The 20,428-nt window shown below is 40.7% G+C and overlaps 1 protein-coding gene across 1 annotated transcript; it reads right to left on the bottom strand.

Annotated features, from left to right (window-relative positions):
* Positions 1-748: 748 nt before the first annotated feature.
* On the bottom strand, positions 749-3,604 carry LOC121948940 (ADP-ribosylation factor-like protein 4C). The gene has a single exon (XM_042494493.2). The coding sequence runs from the start codon at positions 3,092-3,094 to the stop codon at positions 2,516-2,518; it is 579 nt and encodes a 192-aa protein (XP_042350427.1). The 5' UTR covers positions 3,095-3,604; the 3' UTR covers positions 749-2,515.
* Between the last annotated feature and the right edge of the window lie 16,824 nt (positions 3,605-20,428).

Below are 20,428 nucleotides of genomic sequence, written 5' to 3'. Positions count from 1 at the left end.
ATTTTTTGTGGGAAATGCACGAGCCGTTCGTCCAACATGATGTATCCAAGAACCATCTGAAATCGGAAAATCCAACAATAATTTCAATACACTGATTTTTTTTACATTTCAGGCAAATCACTAAAAAATGTAAAAAATAAAAATAAGAAAATTTAAAAAATCACCAAAAGTTTTTTTTAATCACCAACACCTTTGCAGAAAAACTGTTTAAAGGAAAAATAAATAAAAATCTAAAGGATAGCAAAATTGCCATTTTTTTAATTAAAGAAAAATTTTAAGAAATAAAAACTGGGGAAAAAACAATTCAAGAAAAAAAATCAGCACAAATTTTTAAGGAAAACATAACTTCCAATAAAAAAGGCGATAAAATAAATACAGAACCATTTAAAGTTGCATGCCCTTCCCATAAGCCAAAATTAAAACAAACAAACAAAAGAAAACGTAAGTCAACCCAATGCTTAAGGAATTATTTTACATGCTCCCTCTTTTTGCACCAGCCACTGTCCTCTAATAAATAACAAACAGTCCCTAATAATGATATAAAAACAGCCCAGGATCGCTAGTTTATAAAGTTTTTAAGTGTAAATAAGATGCCAGAGTGAATAAAAAAAGCATCAAAACAGAGATTATTCATCAAAGGAGGAGGATCCCCTGGACCCCCTACAGAGGCCTAAGCCCCCAGTGTCCTCAAATCCTGGAAACGCCCCTGCAACCGCATCCTGTAAATGAAGAACAGCCACCAAAAACATGGATTTTAAATCTTTTAATATTCAAAAAATACTTCAATTTTGGCTTCTTAGTACATAAACCGCCTGGATCTGCTCCTCTGTTAATACAGTGTAGTTCTCTACTGTCTGTTAGGAAATGAAAAGTGCAAAGTAGTGGACACTGTGTCCTCCTCCCGTCCAGCACGCAGAGGAAAGGCTACTTCAATGCTCCCAAAGAAACAGTCAGCACGACATCCAAACTCCCGATGTCGGATCTCCGAAACAAACAAAAGATAAAGAGCCGGGGGCACGAGTGACCCGAGCCACGTGCAAAATCAAACCCCACAGTTCCCGTCCTGTGGGTGAAAACCAAAACCACAAAGTCCTCAGTGAGCTTTTTCTTCAGTGTTCAGAGTCCACGATAAAGCAGCAGATGGACGGGCCAGCCCGTCCCTCGTCCTCCATGCTGTCCATCTCAACAGTCTTTTCAAGTTTCTCCTCTTAATGTGTCTTTTTGGTTAATATGTGGTTTATATCCTGCAGCCTGCTGGGCACCTGAAAATCTGACAGCTTGATGTTACTTTATAAATTTTAGGAAACTGATCGCCTTCAAAAATGTAAATAAATATAACATTCAGTCTTAATTTGTGTTTACTTTATATCTGATTTTTAAGTTTACTTAAAATGTAATAATATTTATTTAATTTTGTGAAGTTGTCGCAACTCAAAAGTGAATTTTCTAATCATATCAGTCTTTCTACGTTTTAGAAACTTCAGTAAACTAAGTTTAACATGTATATATCTGTATTCTGCTGGTCGAAAACTTGTCAATCATATTTGTATTTTCTTTAACGTGTTAAAAAGAACTTGCAGATCTGCAAAGTTCATTATTTCAAGTTGCAACAACTTCACAAAATTAACTAAATATGCTTCAATTTTGAGTAAACCTAATGATAAAATATCAAGTAAACACAAATTAAGATTAATAGTTATAATTACAGGGTTCCCACACATGGTCATAACCAAACATTTTTTCTTAAAAACAACCAAAAAAATTAAGGAAGAAAAAATTGTTTACGGTTTCTGTAAAATTTGCCAAAAAATTAGAGAAAAAATGCTATTTTTTTAAATGAAGAACAAAAAAGACATTTAAATCAAATATGCCTTCCAAACATGTTTTCTTAAAAAAAAAAAAAGAAAGAAACTTAGGGTTTTCCATAAAAATCAGCAAAAAAAAAGAAAAGAAAAGAAACAATTAAAAAAAAAAAGAGCCTTCCAAACCAAAACCCTTCAAATTGGTGATTTTTTTTATATTGTCCATGATGAACAATTAAACAAACAATCAAAATGTTGTCGCCCATCAAAACTTATTAAAGTTACTTTACATCAGCTACAGAAAATAAATTCACTTTTATGTTACATTAATATCATTTAATTTATCACACAACTCATTTCCATGATTTTTCCAAAACTTTCAGTGAATGTTACTATTCCATTGTTTTTCAAGGTCTAGAAAATGTCATTGGGAAATTCCATGACTTTTCAAGGTTTTCCATGACCATGGGAACCCTGTATTTACTCTTCTTTTTCAAGGCAATCCGTTTTCCCAGAATATTTTGAGTGAGATCGACCTGTCAGATCGTGCTGAGTGTGCAGGAGCATCATTCAGCAAACTTCACAGCGTCAAATAATCCAAACTGAGGATTTTTTTTAAAAATCACTGCAAAGTAAAAAAAAGGTGTTCAGGGCAACACTGGCAGAACCCGGATCCTTCCAGTCCATGAAAACTGTCCTCAGACCAGCAGCTGTTACCGCTTCTTCTTCTGTTTCAGGGATTTCCTCCTCTTCACGATCATCTCATACAGTTTGTCCATGCCCTCGTGCAGCCCCTCACCTATGATCGCGCACGCGGGCTGGATGTGATAGGTGGTGGAGGGGGTGAGCTCGTGCAGAGCCAGCTGTTTCTCTATGTCCGCCACTGGCAGAGATTTGGGCAGGTCCTGCTTGTTGGCGATGACCAGCAGCGGCGTGCCCTGGTTCTCCGCGAACTTGGTGACTTTGTGCAGCTCGGTCTTCGCCTCCTCGAGCCTGTCCACGTCCACGGAGTCCACCACGTAAATGATCCCGTCGGTGCACCGGCTGTAGGACTTCCACAGCGGCCTCAGCTTCTCCTGGCCCCCCACGTCCCAGAAGTGACAGCTGATGCCCTTCGCGGTGCCGTTGCTCAGCTTGATCTTCTCCGTGTTGAAGCCGATCGTGGGGACCGTGTTGACAAACTCGTTAAATTTGAGTCTGTAGAGGACTGTGGTCTTCCCCGCAGAGTCCAAACCCAGCATGACGATGTGGAGAGACTGGAAGGCAGAGATGTTGGAGAAGCTGTTGCCCATGTTTTTTTCTTGTATCCACCGCCCGGTTTTAGGAAAATAACCCAGCTCCGGACCTCAGACCCCGCTCATGAATCCCCGTGCAGAAGCAGGGGAGGTGCGCAGGCCCCGGTGCGCTCTGGATGACTGATCGGCTCCGCTGTGGCCCTCAGCAGCAGCGGGGGACGCGGTGCGCCTCGGCAGGACGCAGCGCGCCGTTCATTAGTATTCTCCTCACGCACTCACATCCATTTGGCCACGAAGAAGCTCCACGGTTAAAGAGGGCTCCTCGAGGACACAGTGGACGGTGTCAGCGCGTGGAAGGACAACCGTGATGTCAACCTTCAGCAGCCCAAAGAAGCCGTATCCTCAGATTCCGGATCAAACGCTCCCTCTGGAAGCTGCGCACAAACACGTCCGCCTCCTCTGACTGCGCCCTGCTCCCGTCATCAAAATCCACCGATTCGTCGGCCGGTCGGTGTCGGGGCGCTGCGGTGCTCTCCGGTCGGCCGCTGCAGCTGCTCTGTTGTGAGTCTGACAAAACAAGACCGCAAAACAAGAGGCGGCCCCGCTACGCTCCACCCCGCCGGGACATGTGCCAATGAGGCAGCGCGCGTCCTCACGAGCTGCTGTGGTCCGGCTCCTGACACACACACACACACACACACACTAAAGTACAAACTTCACGTGCAGCGTTTGGCTCAGACCACACTGTAAAGATCTTTGTCTTAGAAATAAAATAAATTAAATTATATTCGTTTCTGAGATTGTCGGTTTGATTTGGTTTGATTTCCATCAAAAACATGGGAGGAAGTCAGTGAGCAACTTAAGAAAAAGTGACCTACGAATTCAAATTAGAAAAGACAAAAAAGTACAAGAAAATAACAAATAAAAATGGACAAAATAAAAATCACCAACAACTTTTAATTAAAACATGCCTTCCAAACATGTTTTCTTAAAATAAATAAATAGATACTAAATGAAAACAAAACAAAAAATAAAGGGTTTTATATAAAAATCAGCAAAAACAAACAACAACAAAAAAAAACAAAACATCACATTTAATAAGAAAAAAAATGCTTTCCAAACGCTGCCAAATTGATGATTTTTTTTTCTTCTTTTATTTAGAAAAAAAAACAAAACATTGTCACACACAACATTTGCTACGTTAGGCTACATTATAACTTCAGCTACAGAAAATAAACTCAGTTATGTGACATTAATAGCATTTAATTTAACACATTAACATGATTTTTTCCAAAACTTTCAGTGTTTTTTTTTCCTTGTTTCATGGCTTTTCCAGGCCCGGAAAATGTGATTTTGAAATTCCATGACTTTTCCAGGTTTTTCATGTCTGTTTACTTTCTTTTTTCAAGGCTATCGTTTTCCGGGAATATTTTTAGCAAGCCTGACCTGAAAATTAGTTTAAAAAAGAAAAGACAAACAAGAAAATGACCTGAAAAAGCCTTAATAGTTATAACAATTCCCCAAAATAATTCATAAAATATAGTTTTCTGGATTTTTTAAAATAATTTTGAAAAAAAATCAAACCAATCAGCTCAGTTAGTTCAAAGGTCGAAGCACCTTTTAAATACGTCTGAATGCAGCACAAGACAAGTGATGTCAATCCAGGTTTGAAAGGGTTAAATCAGAGGGAGTTCCACCCTTGTCTCACGCTGTTGTTATCATCTGTTGTCATGGTGATGGTGGAGGACAAATCACAGACAGCAGCGCCTCCTTCCGGTCTAAATAGAGCCTGAACATGAAGGAGATAAAATCTGCAGAGTTCAGTTCACTCTGCCTCTGAAAAAAGAGAAACTTCATAAATATCATCATCAAACTTCCTCAGCTGAATTACACTTTTCCTGAAATGTCATGCTTAAATATGCATATGAGACATTATTGAATAAGATATGCACTTTTTGCATACATTTCCGGAACAGAAATCAGATCTCAAATATACATAAATGTGCATTTTGTGAAGAAAAAAACTAATGCAAAAAATTATTTGTATTTTTTTGTTTCTATGGGGCTATTATAACAAAATCATTATTATTATTATTATTATTATTGTTGTTGTTGTTGTTGTTATTTATTATTATTATTATTATTATTATTATTATTATTATTATTATTATTTATTTATTTATTTATTTATTTATTTATTTATTTATTTATTTTTTAACAGAATCAGATCTCAGGCTTTCACCAACAGTGTCTGTACAAACTGCAGCACCACCTGGTGAGCAACACGAGATTACATGCAGGATCACAACACAATATTTAAGAGGAGATCTTATGCACGTGTTGAATTTTGGTTATTTTAGTTGGCAGTCTAATCATAATCATTTTAAAGGCTATGCTCTGATCGTCACTTTTCTGTTTGATATTTGTGGTTTGGAGAGAAATTTCTCTTCAGCCGTTTGATGGATCAGACAGTCATCTTCTCCTTTTAATAACTTTAGTGTTTAGATCGAATTAGCAACGTGAACACACTAAACTAAAGAAGATGACAAAATTATATTATATTATATTATATTATATTATATTATATTATATTATATTATATTATATTATATTATATTATATTATATTATATTATATTATATTATATTATATTATAACACAGCATCTTAACAAAATACATCTTAACCCTTAAACACCTGGATTGACAGCAGTCTTTTTTAACAAACACCTTTCACAATCATTTTCTCCTCTGACATCTGAGAAAATTGGTTTGCGTTCTTTCAAAACCATGAAAAACATAAAGAGCAACTTGACGATGACTGTCCTGCAAACTGTAAAAGATCAGAGTTCAGTATTCTCTTTTTATATTTATATTCACTTATGTTATGGAAAAAAACATATTTTTTAGTACTTTCTTGAGGTCTTTTTTGTTAAAACATAGTGGCATCATGACAGAAAACTGGCATTTAAAGAGAAAATGAATGAACATTTGATATTTATGATTAGGACTGATGTTGGTTTAAAAAAACTCAATTAAAGTAGAAAATGATTACATTCATTTATATTATTACATTATTGTTTTTTATAGCATGAAAAGCATGTACAAGGGTATATAATATTGAAGCAGGCCTTAAAAGGTTAATTATATGTGAAAAATCCCTCTTAATCTTTGATTTACATGATGCATCTCGCAGCACTCTTTAATATGCGGTGTACCACTTTCGTCCAGTAGGTGTCAGATCGTGTTTGTCTCACTCCTCTCAGCGCTCAGATGTTTGATTTCATCACCACAGAGCGCTGAGCTGCCATGTGACACGAATCTGAGCTCAAAATGTGATTTTTAATCTGGAGTTTATGCACATTTCCGGCTGCGTGTGAGACAAAGAGAGTGTGGCTGATGTAGGTGATAACATCTGAATACATGGTCTTTGCACGCGCGCGCGCACGCACACACACACACACACACACACACACACACACACACACACACACACACACACACACACACACAGAGTTCCAGGAAATAGCTGTTACCTGTTAGGACAAACAGTGAGAGGTGAACATGTGCACGCATGTCTTCCATTTCTCCTTCATCACTATTCCAGAGAGGATACCTGCAGGAGCAACTCTCCACCCACCTCCTCTTCTCTGGCAATAAATGCACACGCACACACACACACACACACACACACACTAGACTGTACGTGTTTGTGAGAGCCCTCTGCTGACTGCATCCATCCCCTGAAGCCTGATTCCCTTCCAGGGATGTCATTACCAGAGGCTGCTGGAGGATAAACATAAATAAACTCCATTTACCCTCAGCACAAATCACATCCAAGGTGTCTCTTTTCTCATATCGCTGGATATTGTTATCTTCACAGGAGCACAGAGGAGCCATTAACCCTCCGCCCACATGCGCACACACACACACACACACACACGTCAGCTGCAGGTAAAAACACATTAACGCTCATCTGCAGCTCTGACAGTTGTCTGCTCTACACACACATAACATTTACATCCGAAAACTACTGTTTCACTACTGTTTATGTCTGTGATCATAAATAAATCTATGTGAAGACTTTTTTTCATGACGCCCACTTTTACTTTCACTATGTTACTGGCTTGGCTGGCTAACAATCTTTTTATTTTATTTCACTTCTTTTAATCAATACAGTCCTGAGTCCTCTAAGACTGAAACCGAGTAAGAGGCTTTTTTTTACACTTCAGTTCTTGAGTTGGAGACTTGATGGATTTTTCAGGAGGCCTGTCATTATCATTTGGTTAAAATACACCATTTTTACAGATTCTACAGTGAATATTCATTTAATTTACTGTAAGGGAATAAAATGTCATCAAAATGCTGCAGTGTAAAGAAAAAATGTGGTGAGATGGAGGCTAATGGGTTAGTAGTTAGTTGAAAGTCAAAAGAATAAAAAAAAGTTCTGTCTTTTGGATAAAAACATCCAATAAAAATATATGTTAAACATCTGGAAAATATTCTTAAAATATCCAATAAAAATATGTGTTAAAGAATGTGCATTTATTTTTCCCAAATAAATGCATAAAATTAGCAGACTTTTTTTTGAGAATATGAATGACTTTACATCCTAAACTGATGCAGAAAAGACACAAATTGGTGCATAAAGATTCATCACAATGCAGGACATTAAGTGCTTGATGCTAATATTTACAAGTTAACCGTACGCGTCAGTGCGTTTGCATCGTAACGATTAGATCGATCGATTAGACTAATTTGTTTTGGTGCAGCAGTAATGTCTTCGCGTGGCTCCTCTGCTGGGAAACATTCGTAGATCTTAATCTCTGTTCTGTCTGCATCCAAAGGACCCACACGTGTGTGAGCCAAATATTCAAAACCACAATTTATTCATGTTATCAGTCATGTTTTGTACAGAAGCATCTTCATGTGGGCGCTTTCTAATCCATTGAGGTGTGTTTCCTCAGCTTCAGAAGCCTCAGTGTGTGTCTGAGTCGCCGCCTCTGCAGAGCGGCTTCAGAAACTCTCGACACTTCAGGTTTCTGTTTTGTCTGAATATTAAACATTCAGATATGAAGCTCAAAGTGGGTCATCTCTGCACAAACAGCCATGAGAGGATGACTGTTTGTGAATGAGATCCAGCTGCGTCATGTCTGCAGCAGAGACCCTCACCTGCCCCGCATGGACCTCGAGCGTGTCACAAGTAGGTATAATGTTGTGCAGAACATGTGAAACCAAGAACCAAACAGAGACTGAAGTGAGAACCAGGACTTAAGTACAAACCAGACTGACAAGGAGACGAAGTGCTGCTGCAGGAAAAGTTTAGGTGAGCGGAATCAGCTGATTGGCTGAGAGAAACTGAGGAGCAGGAAGGACTAACGAGGCTGATGCAGGACAGGAGTGTCGCTGGTAAACGAGGGAGAGACAGCACAGGAACACCAGAGGAGAAAAGCACAGTACCTGATACCCCAAAAACAAGAAAACCAAGTAACAAAGACAGACTTACTCATAAAGGCGACTTAAATGAGTCTGAAACATCGGAAACATTAGATTCTGCGCTCCCATATGAGTGACAATAACTGAAAAACCAATAAGTATTTCCACTATTTCATTTTCAACTTTTCACTTTTATTAAAGGACACATTTTTTAAAATCATCAAATCAAAAACAATCAAAAACATCTGACCACTGTTGTTCATTTTGGGAAACTGGTCACATCCTAATGCTAATCTTGCTGTGTGCATGCTGTTTGATCAGATTAGATTTCATTTTATTGTCAGAAATAACTCTGAAATTTCATCCCAAGATGCCAAGTGTTTCAAATAAATACACATAAATACAAAAAATACAAGCAATACTTCACCAAACACCATTTTTAGAATAATTGCTACAAATCACAAGAGACAATATGAGAAGTGGATGTGGAGCAACATTTTACTCGTTTCATTCAGTGTTTGACTCGAGCACACGGAGGCTACTTAGAGGCCAAATTCTGTTTTAATAGATTAACACACTTTGCCAACATGTTCAGTTGACTCTGAATCTCCTGTGTGGAGGAAAAAGCTTATATTCTTCAAGGTGTGCGTGTGCAGGGGTGTGTGCGATGGTAAGGGTTGCTAAAGTTTGTCAGGTGTGTTCGTGCACCCACATTCTGCTGAAGTGCACACGCAGCTTGTGTGAGAAGGATTTGGGTTTAATTTAAGAAACAGCTGTTTGTTCTGCGTGGTAATTCTCACTCCTTCAGTGCTGTTTTCTCGCTGCATTGGCTCCAAATTGATGCATTTGTAAATAAATGGTCTGCTCTGAAGTCGTCAACTACCGCCGCTTTTGTAGTTATCTCGGCGTAAGATCCCGACGCCAACCTCTCGTGTATGCATGACACGTCAGTGAATGGTGTCACCTGAGGACGGAGGACAGTACAGACTCAGTAGCTGTGTTTTTGTTCTCTGCAGGATGGTCAGAAGGCTCCTGGTGCGTCCTCATGACATGGAGTTGGATGGCGTCGGGTTGAAATGCTGCCGGTAACGACGTGATTTGAGGACCTGGGAGGTAGGGCAGGTGGAAGGCTGGTCTGAATGCGACGTTTTCTTTTGACACCTCAGCATAAGCCTCCCTCCCCTTATCCTAACCATCAGTGCCAGCATGTGCGCTGGTTGACGTCCCAGCGTTGGTCGTCATGTGCTGATGTTTCCCAAACATAACAACATGCAGCGTAATCCCACCACGCGCACTTGTTGACAACACGGTAGAAGCATCCCAGAACATAAAGAGCAGATGCAGAAGGATAGTGTGATATGTCGACACGGAAGTCCACTGCAACATGTGACGACGATGAGAACGTGCTGAAATAAAATCTAGCGGGGGCGTATTTATGGTGGAGGGGAGGCTGTGCATTTTCCCCCAGTCATTCAGGGAGGCTCAAGAGAACTATATGTAACTTTGGGGAGGGTTAAGATCAAATAATAATAAAAATGAAAGTCACACTTCAGGCATCCTCCTTCTCTGATAAAAACAATAGCCTCCATGAACAATCGGATGACGGGAGGCTATCAGAGCATGCACTTTTTTTCCCTCTTCTGCACAAAGTCTGATATGAGCTGTAGAATCAGACAGCTGCAGATGTTCAGGACACAGCTGTTCATGTCCACACATTTTGATTCAGCCACAGTTTGTCTTTTGACCCAAAAATCCAGAGAAAGAACATCACAGCACACAGGAGGAACCCCACAGGTTCTATTCTAGATGCTGTAATTGCATGAATATATTCATATAGTGGTGTGAACATGAAATATGGCCACAGAGAAAATACAAAGTTTCCAGTTTGTGTTGTATATTGCAGGCGTTGTGCGTTCACACCTCCGACCAGCCGAGAAAACAACAAAATATCTCTGCTTTGATGTATTGTTGTATGTAATGTATTATTACAGATTTGAAGGCTCAAGGTAATAACCATAAAAGTCTTTATACTTTGTGGAGGAAGTTTCTGGCTGATGGTGCAGAGCTGTGTATTGTTTTCCATCCTCAGCTGAGTGGAAACGTCTCCGAGCGGCCTGGAGGAGACTGTTGATGGAGCAGTTTGATTGCTGCAGCTGGAGGTGAGCGGCACATTTTGTGTTCTCCAACCTGAGGTACAGCAGCGTCTTAATGGCTCCTTCAGCCCGCCGCTGGGAGATAAAAGCATCGCTCTGCGTGTCCGTGCTGAGGTCTAATGGAGGCTGACAGGACGGGTTCTCCTCCCCGAAGAACGCATCTGGACTCTAGAAGCCCCTCAGATAAAAAGAGCGAGAAAGTGGCGGTGCAGTATCAAAGAGACGGAGACTTGGCCTGAATTTTTACTTTCAGTCTTCACATCTCAACTCAAGTGCTTCTGATGGAGGAGTTTTGTTTTTTTTTATTCTGCATGTTTCTGTGCGTGTAAACATAAACAACCAACCATGCACCGAATATTTCATGTAGTCGGTGTTGGAAATGTTACTTTTTAACCCTGTTTTAATATCGCACACACAAAATAATTTACATCCATATTATTTTCTACTTTCATTGTTATTTTTTTTCTACCAACATCAGTCCTGATTCTAAATATTAAGCATCCATTAATTTTCAAAACTTTAACCATTTAAATGCCAGTTTTTTGTCAAAACAATAATAATAATAGCTTTATTTATAAAGCACTTTTCACTTGAGCACAAAACGCTTCCCAAATAAAAATGTTTACAAAAAATAAGCCCCCCATGACATAACCAAAATTAAGAACATGAAAACACAAATAATAAAATAGCAGTGTGTACAAACACATATTAGGGTGCAAGTTCAAACTGTATTTGTAGGGCAGACTGTATTTTTAGGTTATGATGTTGTGGACCAGTGATCAAAATCTCGGTTTTATTGCTATTGAATTGAAGGAAGTTCGGTGCCATCCGGTCCTTGACATTAGATAAACAGGAATATGGTTATATTGTTCAGTTCATGTGGTTTAAATGACAGGTATAACTGTGTATCATCGGCGTAACAGTGAAAAGAGATGTGGTGTTGGCGAGTGATAATGTCCAAGTGGTGACATATACAGTGAAAATAAAATCGGTCCCAGATTAGATCCTTGAGGCACTCCACAGGTCATGCTCGCTGTTGATGATTTAATATCCTGAATGGACACACACACACACACACACACACACACACACAAAAACCTCTTAATTTTTAGGTAGTAGATGATTTTTTGCTCTGAACATAATTGGAAACTTTTTGAAATCAAACAGATATTTGAGTTTAAGTGCTTTTAATTTGATAAAGAGTGGGTTTGTTGGTTCTCTGTCGGTGGGTATCTATCATGTTTAATGATGGACATTTATAGTTTCTTCTTGTGCTGACCTCTTATTCCTGCATTCACAGGATGTTCCTAACTGCCTCCAGACTTTCAGAGACACTGCTGTGACCTGCAGCTATTCTTTTCTCAATCAGTGTTTCTCATTTGGATCCAACAGGTGGTGTTAATGAACGGAGCTCGCTGCGTCTCCTTCCCTGCAAACAATCACACACGGCTTTGTCCTCGCTGTGGCTGCAGTGATACATCTGACTGATGTCGGTGCTGTTGTCTGTGTTTGAAAACCAGCTGAATGCATCAGCGCTCAGACACCTACGCATGATACGCCACAGAAGGCATCAGATTAAAATCTGACATTAACAATGCAATAAAAGGAGTGCAAGGGCGCCTAAAGGGCGGGTAGGAGGGGTTTAGGTCCAACAAACCGTGGACTTAAATGCAGGAGTCCAGTGTTTTTTCTAAACCTTACCATGTGCCTCCCCTTCCTAATCCTAACTATCTGTGCCAGCATGTGCTTTTGTTGACGTCCCTGCGTTGGTTGCTATGTGCTTTTGTTGTCTGAACATAACCACGTGCAGCATCTTCCCACCATGCTTTTGTGCTGACGTCATGGTAACGGCAACCCAGAACATCAACAGCAGATGCAGAACGTATTTAGAGCGTAATGTGTAGATGAAACTGAAAACCAGCTGAATGCATCTGCTCTCTGCCTGACTGAGTCCAAAACAGGTCATGTTTCCTTATAGAAGGCAGGTTTCCATTAACCCACAAACTGCACAAATTGATAATTGCAAATATAAAATACACCTGTTGATTTAGAAAGAACTCCCATGTATCACGAAAAACTTTTTATGCTCAGAATTCGGAAATACTTCATTGATCGTCAGGGGGAAATTGTGGGAAAAAAGTAATTCCATGGTGAAAAAATAAACCAGAACTCTCTGCAAAAGCATGTTTAGGGAGAGCATGTTCAAGTTACTAATTAAAAAAACAAAAAAGTACTACAAAATAAAATAACTTTAAGTAAGAAAAAGTAAGAAAACAAGCAGGAGTGACTGCAATAGGCTGCATGCACATCAGCACTCTATACACTACACATGCCTGTGTGCTTGTCAGTAGGAACTGGCTCCCTCATGATGCAGCAGGAGCTACGAGAGCTGTTACTGCATCACATAACTCTGAGAAAGTTTTGAATCCACAATTCCTCTGTGAAATCGTGGACTACATCTCCCAGAATTCCCTCATACGTGGCCGCTCCCACATATAAGGGGCTCATTGGAATCAATGATGGCTAGTTTGGTGGCTGCAATAGAAATAAAGCTGCTGATGTTTTGAACATCCATCGCCATGGTTACTGGGATGTTGTTGCCAGAGGAGAAGATGTATAAAATCACTCAGTGGAAACACAGTCATCTCCACATTGTGTTTATTGAAATTTCGAAAATATTGTTTAAGTTTTGTGCAAATCTGTAACGGAAACCCGCCTGGTGATATTTCACAGACTGCAATTTGGGTGAACTCATCCTTTACGAAGTATCCAGTAAAACCAGAGCAGAAAGATGAAAAGTGATGAGAGGCCTCAGAGATGTTTGCTGTGAGGAAATTGTGTTTTGTTGTTTCCTTTTGTTTCCTCTCAGCTCGCACATGATTCATCTCCCGGACTCCAAAAATATTCTGTTTGTTGCATTTCTGACAGTCATTTATCTTGATGTCTTTCAGTCATTACCTCACTCTTTTTCCTTACTGTCTCTGTCTCTCACACACAGACACACACAAACACACACACACACACGCACAAACAGACAAAGGTTGCCATGGAGATTTGCATGCTGTGCTCCGGAGGTTGCCATGGCACCAGTTTTTACTCGGAGCAGAGTGTTCAGTTGGCTCTGTGGTCGCTCTGCCTCCTCCGAGCAGCCTCAAATTAATAAAAGCATTTTGTTTGAGTGTGTTGAACACAGCTCTGGGTGTTTACTGACTCCTGGAATGGATCATAATGACTGGGATGGAGGGAGAGGAGGATGTGGGCGAGACAGAGAGTGAGAAAAGGGCCGTGCTCCAGTGATGATCTATGATCGGATGATTTGAAAAACAACCCTGAAGAGGCTGTGAAGCGCCCAGCGCAGCGCTCAGGGTGAACCGGAGGAGGAGAGGCGGCGATGTGCTGAGTTACAGCCTCACTTCAGCTGCAAATAGGAAGAAAAATACAACTTATTATCTTCCAGTCATGCTGTTTTTACCATAAACTTTTGCTATCAGTCTCCATCTCTGAGCTGCTCATGCATTAAAAATGTAAAACCTCCCTGTGAGTTTGGGTGTACATTAAAAGAGAGTCAGCGGAGCCTGCAGAAGAGACACATCAACAGATTAATCGGCTGAATCCAGAGAAATTTACCATCCAGCGAGACATTACTTCATATTTTCAGATAAAGAGACTCTCTCTGCAAAGTGTAACTCTCAGATTTTGGAATATTTTATTCTGTTTGTTACTTTCCGGCCCAGAGTGAGTCGAGCTGCTGTTCACCCTGAAGGAAAATTCAGACACTAAAAATACACTCAAATCAGCCCCTACATCATGTGATTTCTAAATGATAATGTCACACTCAGATTGTGTGCAAAATAAGTTTAACGCAAGAATCAAGATCGATGGTGAAACGTTGAGTTGCTCTGCGGTGATAAAAGGCAGAGTTAAGCCAGTCTCGGGTGTAATGCTGATGAAACGTCTTATCTCTGTAAAACCATCCTCCTTGAAATCAAGAGGGTTACAAACCGACGAGGTTTCCAAGGAGACAAACGGCTAACGTCACCCGCAGCCTGTTGTTGACAAGAAAGAAATAAGGAGGGCGAGAAAAAGGCCGTGATCAGCGAGGTGGTGTCTGTGAGACCCTCCGACTCTGAGAGAGGTGTCGCCACTTAAAAGTGATATATTCTGTCCATCACTGCAGCACTCTGAGAGCTGCAGGAGCCGTTTGGCTTCTTTCCAGTTTTACCTCCACAGCCTGTTCTCAACAGCGAAACCTAAAAATCCAACAACAAAAGTCCCCGGCTCTGGTGTCAGTGAGGGGACTGTGTGTGCAGAGCGTGCAGCTAATCAATGCTCTGCATCCCCTCGAGCTCTGTGACGCTTTCCTCTGCACACCACTGACCGACCTAAACACTGCCAAACGTCATTTAACATTCTGAACACATAAATGCAGCTACAAGAATACGATAGAATAATATGCAAAGGTAAAACGGCATTAAAGCAGCACTATGCAACTTTTTGGCAAAGCACTGTTATCTGATAACTTGGGAACGAGACTCAACAGTAAACTCAAAGTTGCATTATGTCGCATTACTTGGGTTTTAGGAGGTTTTGTCAGCAGGGAGCAGCAGCCGGAGTCGTCACATACCGCCACTGTTGCAGTGCCTTTGGCGTAAGATCACAATGCAAAGAGTCACATTTCACGTCCACATAATACGCCGCTGGAGGTCCTCAGCTGAGAAAACGGCCGGACAGAACCTTAGTGTGTTGTTATATTTTATCGCCGTATGGCACCTGCTGCATCAATCTGAACGACAGACTTGAGAATCTGACCAGACGGAGCCTGACGAGTGCACAATACACCACAGAAGGCGTCAGATTGAAAATCTGCCATTAACAACGTAATACAAGGAGCACAGGGGCGCCTAAAGGGCGGGTAGGAGGGGTATAGGTCCAACAAACCCCGGACTTAAATGCAGGAGTCCAGTGTTTTTTCTACACCTTCCTATGTGCATCATTTTCCTAATCCTAACTATCTGTGCCAGCATGTGCTTTTGTTGTCTGAACATAACCACGTGCAGCATCATCCCACCATGTTCTCGAGCTGACGTCTTGGTAGCAGCAGATGCAGAACGTATCTAGAGCGTAATGTGTAAATGTAAAGGTTCAGTGGCAAATGACACATATATGACATCTTAAGATGAGAACCTGTAAGTTGTTCTCCGTCCTAACCTCTACCTCTGCGTCTTCTTATGATGATTTCCGAGCTGTTTACGTGTTACAAATTCACACGTGGTGTGATGATGCTGCGTGGTCTTTACGTTTACACAGCAGCATGGACTCTCACGACGGTCAGGATTAGGCAACAAAGTCACAGATGGTTAAGTTTCGGCAAAAGAGGCACATGGTAAGGTGTAAACACGGGCCTCCTACATGAAAGACCAGTTTCATCCGTCTGCGTTCTTAAGTGACACCACCTGTGCATGTTGCACATGGATGCAACCACTGCCCTCCGGCCGTACGTCTGCATATAATAACAACGCCACCAGTTCTGCCCGAGCGCATTCTCATCTGACAGCCGTGCTCTGGCTGGACGCAGAAGGTGGCTTTTGGTGTCACACTTGTACAACAAAAGCACTGAAAGAGCAGACGAATTGGACGAGTTCAGAGTGAGAATGGGCTGCCATTTCTGTCACTCTGGATATAACGTTGTTGTGAGACACACTCAAAGACATCTGTAGAAAATCCCTTTGAAATTATATTTCAAACACGGACAAATGTGGGATCAGATTTGCAAAAAATTACATCATATAGTTTTTTTTGTGTTGTTTTTTTCTTTTTTTTAGCTATCCAGAATCTGGATACAGTCTGGATATACCAGAAATGGATTTGGGCTGGCAGTGTGAACAAGCATGAGTCTCGTTTTTATTGATAGTTAATGATAGTGTTGTCACAGGAGAGGGGGTTATGGGTAACGATCACAGAGTAACGGAGGCTTCAGAGCAAAACATGAGCAACATCACAACATTGACAAAGCGACCACCGTCTGTGGTAAAGGTGCTGGTGTACGCAGGGCTGATGAGGGAGCAGGGGCACAGGTGTGTGGAGGTCAGCTGACTGGGAGTGGGAGTGGCTAAGACGAAGGTACAGTATCGGGTGGACAAGTAGAAAATAAAATGAACAGGTTTTTGGCCAGTTAGAAAGTGGACAGAGTGTGTACATATACACAAGAGTGTGTATTTGTATAGGCGTGAGTGTATTTGGGCTTTTTGTCTGATCAAAACAGAATTCTTTCACCTGGAAAAGCCTAAAAACTTGGTGGCAAAAACTGCATTTTGAGTTCAGAAAAAAAATCGATCCCATGACGTGAACATGTTGTGTTTGTGCGTCCTTCAGCAGCGTGTGTCAACGTGTAAACAGCAGCAGTCTGAGGCCTCCGCCTCCATCCATCACTCTTTCCTCCTGCTCCTGTTTGTGAGCGCTCCTTATCTCTCCGCGGACCCTCATACCTGAGTGTGTTCACTGCACACACACACAAAGGGTTAAGCGAGTCTCACACACACATGCACACACACACACAGACACAGAGGGAGGTTTGGTTTGTCGGTGCTGAGTACACAGAGAGACTCCCTGCCAGGTTTCGATCTCACTCACCTCTCTCATCAGAGAGCAGCTCCGAGAACAAACACACTTCTGTTCTGCTCATGTCAGCACACGCACAACACACACACACACACACACACACAGACACACAGACACACAGACACAGACACACACACACACACACACACACACACACACGCTGCTGGAGGGAGATTGTAAAACCGTTCACTTGTTTCTAGTCAGGCAGATATCCAGTTTATGATATTCATATATTAGATTACATGTAAGTCTTAACTTTTTAGTAAATATAAGCTTTTATGGACACACTAATAAATAACACATGAATAAATAGTAAATGACTCTAAAAGGCGTCGGTGTTTGACAGGAGCAGAGTGATTTACAGAGATTTTCAGACAGATTTGATGCCCCTGAGGAGTCCGCGTTTCAGTTTGTTCGCTGCAGCCGGCAGCCTCTGTTATTTATTTACTCCTCTGGTGGTGCAGACAGATTAAAATCTCCTTTGACTGATGGAAAGTGAACAGAAACACCGAGAGAAAAAACATCAAAGAGCTGCTGAGTTTCTCAGAGTAATAAAAACAGAGAAATGTGAGAACGGGCGAATCTGACTTCACTCTGAGGTCTGTGATACTGATTGTTTTTTCATCTCACTTCTTTCATTTTAATTAACCAACATTTAATTTTCAGATTGTTTTTTAAATTGAAAAGACTTCACTCCAGGGGCTAAAAATATAAAGATTGTCTACAAGAGAGAACTCATTGATGTCAGAAAAATAAAAATAAATACAAAAATAAACAAATAAATAAAAGGTTTATCCTCTGGGGAGCCGCACAGTGCTAAGTAAATACAACAATAATCCGCTTCTCAGACATTATTTATTCTTTAAAAATAGAGATTTCATCTTGATAGTGATGCTTGCAGTTTTTGTCCAAACGTTTATTACAGTTAATATTATTGTTGTTGTTGTTATTGTTATTGTCATTGTCATCATTGTTGTGGTTGTTGTCATAGTCATTGTTGTTGTCATTGTTATTGTTGTTATTGTTGTTGTCATCATTGTTGTGGTTGTTGTCATAGTCATTGTTGTTGTCATTGTTATTGTTGTTGTTGTCGTTGTTGTCATCTTCATCGTTTTCATTCTTGTTGTTATTGTAATTGTTATTACAGTCGTCCTTGTCGTTGTTGTCATCGTCATTGTTGTCGTAATCGTTATTGCAGTCGTCGTCATTGTCGTTGTTGTTGATACTGTTGTCGTAATTGTTACTGTTGTCGCCTGCATTGCTGTTGTTTTTGTCATTGTTATTGTTTGTATAGTTTGTGCATTTTTTGGACTGCACAGCACTTTGGTCCATTTTTGCTGACTAAAATGTGCTTCATAAATAAATTTGGATTGGGTTGGTTTGTGGGATTATTGCTTTTTTAGGAACGAGGGCAAAAACCAGAATATTTTGTGGATGTCTTCATATTCAGACATTAATGAGTCGGCTGAAGTCGGTCCGCTCTCAGATGAAGCGACAGGAGGCGTCTGTGTGAAGAAACGTTTATATAATATCAGCTGTGGACAATAAATTGATCCTTTTGGTTCATAAAATATCTGTCTGACATTTTTATCTCTGACTTCATACAGTATGTGTTCCCGCAGCACGAATAAGCTTCAGATGAAACAAAACCGATTAAACCTCCAAAAGAAGATGAGAAAGCAGAAGTTCAGAAGACGAGGTTTTAACAGACAGAAGAAAATGCTTCCATTAGGCGTCTCCGAGGCTCTCGGGCTGAGTGGTTCATCCAGACGTTGACCTTTTCTTGGAGCTGCTGATAGCTGCCACAGTGAAATGACAGCACGATGATAAAAAATGACTCAAATTACAGCCAGCTCCTCCTCAGCTGGCAGCCATGTCACAGCTCCCGCCACAGCCGCAGAGGTAGTTAAAGTGACATTTGGCCGCTGCCGATGACAGAAGGAGCCGCCGCTCTTCACAGAAAAACAAAAGACCACAATCATTGTGTCAGCAGCCGGCCGGGTTTCATTCTCTCACAGCTTTATTTACATTTTGCGAAGAAAATCGTAGTTATGTTTGGAAAATAAAAATGCAAATACTGTGTGTTTCTGTGAGTGTGACTTTCTGGAATGTCGAGAAACAATTTGTTTTGACTAATCTGTTATTGTTGTATCCAAAATGGGTTTTGTAGCATTTAGAGGCAGAATTTAATATTTTAATTTACAATATGTGGCCAAAAGTATATGGACACACACCCTTTTTAATGCATTTGGCCTGAACTGGGACTCTTAGTTCCAGTAAAGGAATATTCACTTTAATTTTCAATTCAGTTTTCTTAATAAAGCCCTTAATCTCACTTTTGCTTCAGAGGGCTACAACATCCCTCTGTCCCTGAAACCTCACAGCAACTAAAGAAAAACTCCCCCAAAAAAACTTTTAACTGGGAAAATAAAACCAGTAGAAACCTCAGGAAGAGCGACTGATCCTCTTCCAAGACGGACAGACGTGCAACACATGTCATAAAGAACTGTAAAATTACAGTAGATGACAAATGATGACAAAATCCTAATGCTGCAGCACACGCTGATATTTTAACACCACAACATACAAAAGCAGCATATCCGGTGTTTGCCAACATTTTTTCTGTGGAAGAAAGACTGAAACCAGAGGAGTCGAGCAGCTTCCAGCTGAACTTTTATGTTCAGACTATCGTGGTAACATGTCTGCGTGTCCATAAACTTTTGGCCTTTCACTGCATCAACTAGTGGTTATAAAACACTGACAGAGACTCGTGAGAGTGACAGCAAGTTTGGCCTTTTGTTGTACTCCTGTCTGGTCTTGACTCCAGTCGTGTTTTTATCCCAGAATTCTCTCTGTTTGGCGGCCACATATTCTTCACTGTTGACCACGTGCAGACCGCGCTTTTGTTCTTTTCTTCCACTTCTTGTTTTGTTTCTTAAATTTACTTTAAGCAGCAACATCCACCTGGAAAATGAGCGTTTCTGGGCTCACACAGCCTGCTGTACATTCCTCAGCTGTGGGAACAAACGCTGTCATGGCTGCTGTGCACACAGACACACAGGAAGGATCCAGCTGCAGGTAGTTTAGGGGAAAATGAGGATTTTCAGGGAGTTTTTATTAAATCAGTTTACAGACAGACAGACAGACGTGGAGATGCACCAACAATGTAGCAAAGCAGACGAACAA

This window comes from Plectropomus leopardus, chromosome 10, assembly GCF_026936395.1.
Source record: "Plectropomus leopardus strain MGB_pleo_1.0 chromosome 10, ASM2693639v1, whole genome shotgun sequence".
NCBI classification, from domain to species: Eukaryota; Metazoa; Chordata; class Actinopteri; order Perciformes; family Serranidae; genus Plectropomus; species Plectropomus leopardus.
This window is presented reverse-complemented; position numbering and strand designations above follow the sequence as displayed.

What these genes read in the sequence shown, in the direction of transcription:
- LOC121948940 (XM_042494493.2), bottom strand. Translation starts at nt 3,094, where the DNA reads ATGGGCAACAGCTTCTCCAACATCTCTGCCTTCCAGTCTCTCCACATC.